The sequence below is a fragment of the Erythrolamprus reginae genome, chromosome 1 (genome assembly GCF_031021105.1).
Source record: "Erythrolamprus reginae isolate rEryReg1 chromosome 1, rEryReg1.hap1, whole genome shotgun sequence".
NCBI classification, from domain to species: Eukaryota; Metazoa; Chordata; class Lepidosauria; order Squamata; family Dipsadidae; genus Erythrolamprus; species Erythrolamprus reginae.
In genome coordinates this window covers 376,439,335-376,451,372 of record NC_091950.1, presented here as the reverse complement: position 1 = coordinate 376,451,372, position 12,038 = coordinate 376,439,335, and the positions used below count along the sequence as shown (strand labels likewise).

At 41.4% G+C, this 12,038-nt stretch overlaps 1 protein-coding gene across 7 annotated transcripts in view; it reads left to right on the top strand.

Moving 5' to 3' along the window:
- The first annotated feature begins 4,603 nt into the window (after positions 1 to 4,603).
- The window catches only part of ARHGEF33 (Rho guanine nucleotide exchange factor 33), a 52,058-nt gene continuing 44,623 nt past the window's right edge, over positions 4,604 to 12,038 (top strand). For 5 of the 7 annotated variants that reach the window (XR_011557534.1, XR_011557532.1, XR_011557531.1 and 2 more), the window contains exons 1-2: positions 4,604 to 4,719; positions 8,595 to 8,644. Coding sequence is in view for 2 of the 7 variants with exons in the window: in XM_070734699.1 (XP_070590800.1) it covers positions 4,698 to 4,719; positions 8,595 to 8,644 (72 nt within the window). In the remaining 5 variants the exon portion in view is untranslated. Of the gene's footprint in view, positions 4,720 to 5,265; positions 5,347 to 8,594; positions 8,645 to 12,038 lie in introns of those variants that run through there. The other 2 variants (XR_011557533.1, XR_011557536.1) reach the window with 2 other exon arrangements.

Here is a 12,038-nt window from a genome sequence, read left to right as displayed (position 1 = left end):
CAAGAGGGGGAGAGATAGAGAAAGAGAGAAAAGGAAAGAAAGAGATGAGAGAGGGAGGAAGAGAGTGTGAGAGAGGAAGAAGCAAGATAGAGAAAGAGAGAGAGAAAGAAAGATGAGAAAGGAAGGAAGAGAGTGACGTCATCGGGCGGGAAAAATCGCGATATAGTGTTTCACGAAGATCGAGATCGCGAAAATCGAGGGATCACTGTAATACATTAAATATGAATTGAATTTACAGCAATGCTTCTAGTGGATAATATACCTTCAATTATGGATAAATCTGAGGTAAAGTGTAGCCCAGACCTTCACTGAGATCCTGGATTTACATTGGAAGTTTGTTAATATAAAATTTATTTCAGAATTAACAAATACCTTCTATCTTTCTTTCCCCCTTTCTTCAAGCCCTTCCTTTTCCCTCTCCCTAACTACCCCCTTCTCCCTCCTTTCTATCTCTCCCTCCCCCTTTCTCTCTCCCTTCCTTCATCTTTCATTCCCTCTCTCTCCATCCCTCTTCCTTTCTCTCTTCCTTCCTTCCTCTCTTTTTTGTTCTTTCTCTCTCCCTCCTTCCCTCCCTCTATGTCCTTCCCTCCCCCTCCTTCCCCCCTCTCTTTCTCTCTCTCTTGCTTTCTTTCCCTGTCTTTCTCTCTTGCTTGCTTTCTCGCTTTCTTTCTCATTCTCTCTCCCCTCCTTTCTCTCTCTCTCTCTTTCTCTCTCGTTCACCACGCCGGCAACAGAGAGAAAAAGAGAGAGAGAGAGAGATGGAGAGAGAGTGGAGGGCGCCGTTGTCTTCGCCTCTACCCGGCGGCTCTGCAGTGAAGAGGAAGCAGCCGCGCACCGCCTCCCGGGAGCCAGGCCGACTTTTGGAGCCGTTTTGTTTTCGGCCGGGTGGCGGCCGCGCGCGGAAGCGAAGACACGGTGCCCGGCCAAGCTCCGCCTCCCGGGAGCCCAGCCGACTTTTGGAGCCATTTTGTTTTTAGCTGGGCTCCCGGGAGGCGGAGCATGGCCGGGCACCGTGTCTTCGCCTCCGCGCGCTGCCTCCGCCCGGCCGAAAACAAAACGGCTCCAAAAGTCGGCTGGGCGCCGTGTCTTCGCCTCCGTGCGGCTCTGCAGCGAAGAGGAAGTAGCCGCGCACTGCCTCCTGGGAGCCGGGCCGACTTTTGGAGCCGTTTTGTTTTCGGCCGGGCAGAGGCGGCGCGCGGAGGCGAAGACACGGCGCCCGGCCAAGCTCCGCCTCCCGGTATCCCAGCCGACTTTTGGAGCCGTTTTGTTTTCAGCTGGGCTCCCGGGAGGAGGAGCGTGGCCGGGCGCCGTGTTGCAGCGGAGGAGAAAGAGAGGCGGAGCGGGCAGCGAGTGGCGGGCGGGCGGGCGGGCGGCCAGGTGTTCGGGGGCAGCCGGCGCGCACTCCCCAAATCTCCCTGCCAGCCCACCCGCCCGGAACATTCAAAATAAGAAAACCCTTCGCGTCCGCCAGCCTCCGGAGAACGCCTGCCCCTCCCCCCTCTCTTGCAGCGGAGGAGAAAGAGAGGCCGGGCCGGGGGGGGGGGCAGGGCCGAGAGGCCATGAGCGCGAGGGGGCCGGAGGCACCATGGAGAGGCAGGTGTGGCCGCGGCTCCCTTTTACTGCCCGCGCCTCCCCCCCCCACGGGCTGGCAGGGGGATGGGGACTGCGCGCCCGAGGAAAAAGGTGCGCGCGGGGGTATTTTGGAGCGCACGCGCGCGCACGTGCGCAGCTTACAGAGAACAGTGCGCGGCACCACTCCTCAACATGGACAGGTGACGTAGCCCATTAAATAGATTGGGGAGAACCAGATTTGTGGAAGATTAGTAAATTGAACTGATTTATGGTCACATTTGCTGGATTAAAAAATACTGGAGAAGTACACATTCTGCTTTCCTATTTTTGAAACACCAGTAGCATTGCTTTGAAGTACAATGAATGCATACATTTTTGTTGCTACTTAAAAGTTAAAAAAAAATCAAGTAGAATTTTATAATTGAGGTAGCTTTTTTCAACTGGGGTCCTGCATTACCTTAAGGTTCCATGAGAGATCGCTAGGAGTTTCTACAAGAAATTGTGACTGAAAAATATCAAACTTCATTTCTTAATTTTCATACTGGACAATGCTAATATTCAAAGCTGTGTAGGTTAAAGATGAATTGTATTATAATGGTTTTGCTTCCTCTTCTCATCCAGCAATTTTTATAGATTCTTTTAGACCCGTACATTATTTCAAGGCTTCTCTAAGGTTAAATAGTGAACACGCCAGTTTAACAAATGTAGCTGCTGTTTTTAACCAGCAGGGAGAATGTGACCTGAGGATTGCATAATTAGAAAGTTTAGATTAGACATGCCTGGATTTTAAATGAATAATTACTGTGTGGAAGACCTACTTTCAGAAATCGTCAGCTTCTACAGCTACCTTTTCCGCTTCATTTGAGACAGGCATGGTTTCAAAGTAATAAAGGACCTGATACATACTGTGAGAGAGAAAGAGAGCACAGCCAGGGGTAAGTTTGAAATTGACTGTATTTCCACTTTTAAATAATTAATAATTAAATTAATTGTAATATTAATTGAGAATCAACTTGTTCCTTATGTGACACGCATGAACAGCAGGAGATTGAAAGAGATTTGCTCTGATGCATTAGGTAAATGTTCAACATAAAGCTGAAATTCTGCATATATTTCACTGACTGGAAATAATTATGTGAACAATTAACAAATTATTGCTGAACTTTGTGTATCTTTTTAAATAATATATCCAATAATGTATGGAAAAGTGCTGGGAACTAATAATCACAGCAGGCATCTGACACCTGGAACTACAGTAGTGTTTAGCATGCCAGCTGATGCTGTCTCCTCTGGTCGCCTAAAAATGCTGTTGAGGACTAAAATGAGCAAATAATAAAACATGAAAAAAATAGTTATTTCCTTTCTTTTAGCATTGATGTAACTAGAGATCTAAGACCTTTCTTTAACAAAGTATTCTAGCTAGGTTTGCTCTGTATGTGGATTGAAGTTCCAATCTTAATGATACCCTTCCATTTGGATTACTGTATGCGTTACATATAAAGCTGCTATTAGAATCTGGATGTTTAAATACAAAAACAAGAATTTAAACTGGGTTCTTGTACTATGCATGCATTATTCAGATATCACCTCCTTAGATTCTTAATTGCTTTTAAATCAATATATTGCCTTCATTCATCAGATCAAAATATTCATATCTACCTACCTACTGATATGTACCCATTTTCTCCATAACAAAAACCATTTATGAGAGATTCTGGGAATAATGTAATGGTCATGGGACTCGTAGCCTTCCAGTTGCATTTAGAGAATTTAGATTGTACAGTATATAAAGATAAACAGACGCAAGAAACCATGTTCCTCCAGATATCTAGGTGACCTCAGCCCTGCTAGCCTTTTATAAGGCTCTGAAGACCAGGTGTTCTTCCAGGCGTTTAGCCTAGGTAGGAATCAGAGTTGAGTTCTAATTTTTTTTACTGCCAGTTCTGTGGGCGTGGCTTATTTTGTGGCCTTGGCTTGGAGGTCAGGTGGGTGTGGCCGTGCCCTAACATATAGCTGCTGCGCCCGCCACTCCCTTCCCCGCTTCCTCACATCTGGGGGCAGCAGGGACAAGTTGCGAGCTCAGCTGCAAGAGAGCAGTTGCAGGGGAGCCCGCATCTCACGAAGCCACTGCTGTTGGAGCCATGACAGTGAGAGGAAGGCACAGGGGTTATATGTTCAGGTAGGGCGAGGAGGGGAATGGCTCATCTGGAGCTGCTCCCCTACAGCTGAACTTGCAGCTTCTCCCTGCTGCCTCCGGATGTGGGGGAGTGGGGCAGGCAAGAGGCAGGCGTGGCAGCTGTATATTCGGGCAGGGCAAGGGGGGAATCGCTTGTCTGGATCAGCTTCTTCACACCTGCACCCGCAGTAATAAAAATAGCTTCTGCAAATGCACAAAAGCAAAAATTAGCAAAAAAAAAAAAAAGCAAAAAAAAATCCAAGATGGTGGTACCCACAGAGACACTGACAGAACTAGCTCTGTGACATCATCTCCGAGGTACTACTGGTTCTAAAGAACTGGTTAGAACCAATAGGAACCCATCCCTGGGTAGTAGCCTAAGCAAACTCTGCTAATAATGTGACATTTATGATTTGGGTCTATTATTTTAATTTTGGGTGTCATAGTTTAAATGAAGTTTTTTAAAATTTTGTATACCACCTAGCTATTCTTGTGAGATGCGTATCCTTAGAAATCATGTACATATACACAACTGATCAAACAGCTAGCACAAAGATTATACCATGGCCAGTATAGAGTCTGGTTGAGTTATAACCAAAACCAATGAGGTTTTAAGAATGGAAGCATATTGGTTCTTGGTTTGAAGAGCTTAATTGAGACCAGAAGAATCTTGGCTTTCTCTTCTCAGTAAAAGTTTTCATAGAAACATGTTTTAGAGGTGAGCCAAATCATATTTTATTTATTTACTTATTTATTAGATTTGTATGCTCCACTGGTAATCAATAACCTCATTATATTTTTTCCCTTCTGCTAAAATTAGGAGCTTTTTCGTCTACTTTATATGTAAAAGTTCTTTAAAACAATGGGAAGGATTTTTCCCCTCAGTAAAATTTTAAAGTGGGATATATATTGACTGAACTTGAAGCAATATCCATCATATTTAAGAAGCATGGACTCAAATAAAAGAGAAGGTAACTTAAATATTTAAACTGTTTAAATTGTTATTTATTCTTACATAATACTATATTTAGCAAATTTTAGAAAAAACATTCAAAATATAAGACAGAGGTTAAAAAAAATGATGCTTAAGGAATCTGTGATGGAAAATGCTAGAAAAAAAATAATGGCTTTGGTATCTGGAAGCAAAATGCTGTGCATGTAGAAGCCGATTGGTTCCTGAGCAAAAGCTCATTTGAAGAGGTTGCTAACATGAATTCCATAAATTCTGGCCAATATCCAATTTGAAATAAATGTTAGAGCTATGTTGTTGCTCTTGTTATTGAGAGAAGAAATGATAAGCCTAAATTGCAAATTATAATTGAAGATAATGATATACATATATATTGCTTTATATGTTGTCCAAACTTTGAAAGATTGAATAAATAAATAAAAATTTGGCAATTCAATTTCTGTTGCAGTTCTAACAGTAAAATGAGGACCCATACATCTAGAGATAGGACTTTCGTGAATCCTTTTTGGTCAGGCTTTCCCCCCCTGTTTCAAGGCCTCTTTAGTAGGAATGGGATGAGGGAACTAATTAATAGGAAAAACAAGTTATCACACTAATCAGAAGGAAGAGAAGGAATCCAGTTTTGCAGGTAGGATTCATATTTTATATGTGTTAACACTTCATTTATGCCAGCACTAAACTTCTTTATCTACTGAAAATGATTACAAAAACAAGTCATTGACTTGTGAAGATTATGCATGTTATAATTGAAAAGAACATCCTTCTCCAATAAATGAAAAACATACCGATTTGTATATAAAATGTTAACCTCCAATGACACATCAGAAAACAACCCAACTGTTGCAAATAGTACCTTTAAAAGGCTCAACAAGAAACATACAAAATAGTAAAAATTATGGGCTCTTAATACAAAAAGATAAAGGCATGAGTGTTGGAAGGCATGATAGATATAGCAGATAGAATCAAAGACATGCAATTATGTCATTCCACAAATGTAAAATTCAAAAATATTTCATGACGAATAAGACTAAAGTGTGATATCTATGAAAAAGGTATCACACTTTACGTATTTTACTGCTAACCTATGCCAAGCAATTTTGAATCTGCTTATAGCCTTCTTTTTAAGTGAGAGAAAGCTGTCACAGTTCATACTTAAAAAACTCTTTCTCCAGATAATTTCTGATCATTGTGGTAACTCTCCAAACAATCAGAAGAGCTGAAGCAGATTAAGTGCCTTGTGTTTATTAATTTGGCCAGAGTCCTAGATTTCAAAGATGCCATCAAAACCTGGCTTTTTCTACAGGCTTTCAAGAAGGAAATGTGAGCATTTTTCTCCTGTAATTTGGAGATGGTTGCCAGGTTTTTAATTTAGTCCTAAGGCTATGCTTTGTACTGTACCCATACATGCTTTAGGTTTTTCGTGTTATTTTAATTAGGATATTTTTCAAGTTATTTTACATTAGTGGGTGGATGGATATTATATAAAAACTGTGCATGCAAATCAATCCAATTTGCTAGTATTGGCTGAAGTGGAAATTAATTTTAGGGTGTTTTTTTCAATTAACTGAAGTCCCAATGGGAAGTAAGACACAGGATTTAGATTGGTTTATGCATTTTGTTTCAACATCTTTCCGTGCAAATTGGGTGTTCTGGGGTGGAGTTCCATTTTCGCTACTCCACTGTGTTCCCCCCCCCCCCCATCTGGGCAGTAGCCCACCCCTGATTATCTACTATATAAAGTGTATGTACACACACACACACACACACACACAGCTCTTCTAAAATTATACACATTCAACGTCATTTACTGTGATAGGAAAAATATACCCAGAGGCCAGAAGGGAAAAAAAGAAAAAAAAAATCAAACTTTTGCTGCTGGTACTATGTATTTGACCAAACTTTTGCTACCAGTACTGCATACCTGACCGTACCCAAAGGAGCCTACCACTGGTTGTATCCATGTATGTATGTCAAGGTTCCAGGTAACATCCAAATTTAAATCAGAGTCCAAGTCAAAGCATTCCTCAAAATTCCAATTTATTTCTGGAGCCATGTTGGACCTACACTGGTGTACCTGAATCTGAGCTTCCCACCCAGTTGAAAGTTCACATGCTTTGCCCCCCCCCCCCCACAACTCGTCACGTTGCCCACTCAGGTTGTGCCAGTGTGGCAATTCCTTCTTCCACTTCCGCCCAGGTGGTGGACATACAATGACCTTGAACCTGCTCCTTCATGAAATCACCCCTCCCAGGTTCCCATAAACATCAGGCCTTCTACAGATAGTATGGCAAGCCATTGATTTATCACCAACTTCTGCACCAGCTTGACATGTAACCATATTGGGCATTTTGTGAAAAATGACTAAATTGGGAGATTGGCACATTAATAAAATGGCTGCCATGGCGGTCATGGCTTTCCTTTCATTCCCTTCCCTGTCCCATCCTGTCCTATGTCCAGATGCTACTGTTAAACTTCTTAAACTTTTTTCTGGTTAGTTGGGCATATTTCTAAAGCAATCTTACTATGACCCACATTTGTATTTTTGAAAAGTAATAAGCAATAACAATGTTATAACTTCATTAAATGTATTTATTTAGATTTCTAAAAATAATTCTGAGGTAATGACCAATAGTATTCTTGAATACATACATACATACATACATACATACATACATACATACATACATATATATAAATAGGTGGTTAATTTTACGATCCCCACAAGACCCAAGTCTAAGTCTAACCATTGTACAATATAATGAAAGATGTTGATTTTCAAAATTATAATTAATGCAGATTTTCTGATTCATTGATTTGCTTTCTAATTCATTGTAAAAATGATACTGTATGTTTGTTTTAAGCAGAGCAGACCAAATGGATAGAAATACTAGGACATTAGTGAAGTAAAAAACATTTAACATTTGACCTCTGGATTAAATCCTTTATAACCAGGCAATAAAATACTGTATATGTAGATCAGATTCACCACATTAAACTACTATTTGTTTATTTATGGTTTATTAGATAATTTAAAATTGATTAGCTGAAATGGATTAAAATTGTCCTTAGCTATAAACTATAACTTACAAATGTCTATGTAGATTATAAGGACCCGGATTGTGGGGGCAATATGCTGGCTCTGTTAAAAAGTGCTATTGCTAACATATTGTAAGCCGCCCTGAGTCTAAGGAGAAGGGTGGCATAAAAATTGAATGAATGAATGAATAAATGAATGAATGAATGAATGAATCATCCAGGTCATGGTTGTCGCAAAGGTGCTTTTTTTCAAGAGGTAATTGGACTTTCTGATTTTTCTTTGAAGACATTTTGCTTCTCATCCAAGAAGATTCACTAATAAGACTGGGATGGTAGAATTACCCTTCCAAGTCAAACATCTTCAAAGAAGAAACAGAAAGTCCCATTGCCTCTTGGGGAAAAAAGCACCTATAGTTTACAAACCACATAACCACATTGATTATGTTCACACAATGCTAAGCCACAAATAATATGTTAACCTATTCCCAGGCAGCAAATTGACTTGTTCTGATGATAAACTAAGAGTATTTAAAATATACTGGAGGATTTAGGAAGATTCTCATAAGAAGGTGATGGAACAGCAAGAAACTATTTTAGAACAGCCAAATTGTGTCATATCATCTATATATGTATATTGTACACACAGATATACTATTGCAGAACAATCCTGTAATCATGTAGATTGTACAGAAAAGTATCAGAAATGCAAAACAGGACTGTGTGTTCTACAAAAGGGAGAACTTTGCATCTCGAACAAATAGCAAATCACTCTGCTCCCATATATATAAATAGTAAGTCTAATAAGTCAGGTTAATTGACTGAAGTTCTTTATTCCCACAGGAGAAACTGAAAGTATGCCAGTGATTAACCCTGCAACACAGATTGCCCAGGTAAAAAAATAATAATGAGCAAAATGCTTAAAGAATCCCAGATAAAGAATTAGAGAGGCTTTTGAAATCTCAAAGTACAATTCAAACTAAATTTAAAAAATCAATATAAAACAAGCAAATCATATTTATTTGATATGTTAGTTATACTAATAAATATTGTTTATGTTTAAAACATCATCCTTTCTCATTCTTTTTTATGGAGCTTACCTAGACTATAAAAACTTGTTAGGGCACGATTATATATTTTCCTGCCCTTTTCCTAAATTACCCTGAAGTAGGAAGGGATTCTGGTACATATATGCAAAGCTACCTATCCCATTGGATATGTACCAGACAAGGCACTCCACAAAGTATAGAAATCTCATGAAAGATTAATGTTTAAAATCCACTATTTTCAAATGGATTTAAAACTAGTCACATGATGAGATTTCTAAAAGGAAGGCAGTAAAAGGGAATAGTAGAATCAGGAGAACCTAAATGCTTGTGAAGATACACAAGCTACAGCATTCTGCATACACCGTCTTCTTGAATACATTTGACAAATAGAACACAATACCTACATGATGGCCATAATACATGTGGCCTCAAAATAATCTTGAAGGTCAAGCTTCACATTACAAGTTTATTATTGCAGTACTTTGTGCAAGGTGATTTAAGATACTAGGTTTCTCTGGCACATTTTTCAGAGGTTTGCAATTAAACAGGAACAGTGGGATGGTGAAGAAACAAGTAGAATACACAGGGAGAGAGTATTTATTGTAATTCTTGTTTTGGGGATAAATCCCAGTAATCTTGGTCTGGGAAAATGCTGGATGACATGTAATATCCATTTACCTATACTTACAGTATTATTGGATTTCTCCATTAACTATGTGGTCCTGACGGGAGTTCAGCAAAAATTAGTGAACTACAGTATACGTTGATTATTCCTTGCACTGGGAATACAGTGTTCCCTCGCTTTTTGCGGGGGATGCGTTTTGAGACCACCCGCGAAAGTCGAATTTCCGTGAAGTAGAGATGCGGAAGTAAATACACTATTTTTGGCTATGAACAGTATCATAAGCCTTCCCTTAACACTTTAAACCCCTAAATTGCAATTTTCCATTCCCTTAAGCCAGTGTTTCCCAACCTTTTTTGAGCCGCGGCACATTATTCTCACTTACAAAATCCTGGGGAACACTGAGCGGGGGGGGGGAGCGGGGGGGAGCGGGGGGGGAGGGGGGGAGTCTGTGGAGAGGGGCGGCATACAAATCTAAATAATAAATAAATAAATAAATAATAAAAATGTTTGGACAAAAAAACCCTCTCTTCCTCCTTTTCGCCCTATTTCTCCCCTATCTCTTTCTTTCCCCCTCTCCATCCCTCTTTCTTTCTTCCTTCCTCTCTTTTTTGTTCTTTCTTTCGCCCTCCTTCCCTCCTTCTTTCTCGCTTTCTCTCTCTTGCATTCTTTCTCTCTCTCTTTCTGTCTCTCTTGCTATCTCTTGCATTCTTTCTTCCCCTTTCTCTCTCTCTTTCTCTCTCTCGCTTTCCTTTTCTCTTCCTCTTTCTCTCTTGCTTTCTCTCTTTCTCTCTCTCTTCCTCTCTCCTTATTTCTTGCTTTCTCTCTCTCTCAGACACACTCTCTCTTTCTGTCTCCCTTGCTTTCTCTCTTTCTCACTCTCTTGCTTTCCTTCTCTTTCTCTCTTGCTTTCTCTCTCTCTCTCTCTCTTGCTTTCTTTCTCTTTTCCTCTCTCTCTCTTTCTCTATTTCTTTCTTTCTTTTTCCCTTGCTTTCTCTCTCTGTCTCTCTTGCTTTCCTTCTCTCTTTCTCTTTCTCAGTTGCTTTCTTTTGCTCTCTCTTCCTCTCTTTCTTGCTTTCTCTCTCTCTCTTGCTTTCTCTCACACACTCTCTCTCTCCCCCTTGCTTTCTCTCTCTCTCCCTTGCTCTCTCTCTCTCTTGATTTCTCTCTTGCTTTCCTTCTCTCTCTTTCTTTCTTTCTCTCTAACCCTCCTTTTTCTCTCTCTCTCTTTCTCTCTCGTGCACCACGCCGGCAACATAGAGAGAAAGAGAGAGCAGAGAGAGAGTGGAGGGCGGCTTGCCGGTCCGCGGCCCCCTGGATCAGCGGCCCCGCATTGCCCCAGCACAAACTCCGCCGTTGCCTTCGCCTCCGCCTAAGAGGCAGCAGCCACATCCAACCCTTCGCCCTCCCAGGTGTCTATGGCGCTCAGCGCCCGGCCACACACCGCCTCCGCCTCCCAGTACCCCGCCCGACTTCTACCTGCAGGAACGGGTGGTGGGGCGCCATGAAGGGTGGCACTTGGAGGCCACCACGGCACCGTTGTCATCACGGCGCAAAGCCACGCAGTCCCAGATCGCTTGCTTCTCTGGCCAGCAAGCCGGCTGCCTGGGAAAACGGCGCGCTTTTTAAACGCACGCTTTTCAAAGGCGGCGCTTTCCCGGGCAGCCGACTTTGCTGGCCGGAGAAGGGAGCGATTCAGGACTGCGTGGCTTTGCGCCACTTCAAAAATTTCTGTGTGTGTGGGGGAGGTCCTAATGACTGTGCAGGCGCACGCCCACGCAGCTTAAAAGCAACAGTGGCCAGCGCCCTCCCACCGAGCCCCAAAAGTTCACTTCCCATCACCACCAGGGAAGCTCCAGCCAGGCCGGGCTCGCGGCACACCTGACCATGTCCCGCGGCACACTAGTGTGCCGTGGCACACTGGTTGGGAAACACTGCCTTAAGCAACCATTCAGATTATTACTCACCATGTTTATTTATTAAAGTTTATTTAAAAATATATTTATTAAAGGCAAACAAAAGTTTGGCGATGACATATGACATCATCGGGTGGGAAAAACCGTGGTATAGGGAAAAAACCCGCAAAGTATTTTTTAATTAATATTTTTGGAAAACCGTGGTATAGACTTTCCGCGAAGTTCGAACCCGCAAAAATCGAGGGAACACTGTAGTTCCAAATGCTTTTCAAGAAAGTTGTAAGAAATAAGGGAGAATTTCTCTTTAGGGAAGTGCACTTTTAGGTTAATTTATGTCAGGGTTAGGCAAAGTTGACTCTTCTATCACATGTGGACTTCAACTCCCAGAATTCCTGAGCTAGCATGATTGGCTGAGGAATTATGGGAGTTGAAATCCACAAGTCATAGAAGAGCCAAGTTTGCCTACCCCTGGTTTATGTGAAAGGGGTGGGGGTTTTTCTGAAGACTTGGAATCCCATTGCAGAAAAAGCAATTGCTTTTAAATAGGAAATAGTTAAAATTGTCTTTTTTTAAAAAAAAATCAGGTATCTAATTATTTAAATAAATACAGTAAAATCAACAAAAGCCACCTTTGGCTTATTCACCTACTTGTTTTTTAAGCTGCTATCTAAGGGGCAAAGTTGAACCACTTTAAAGCCAA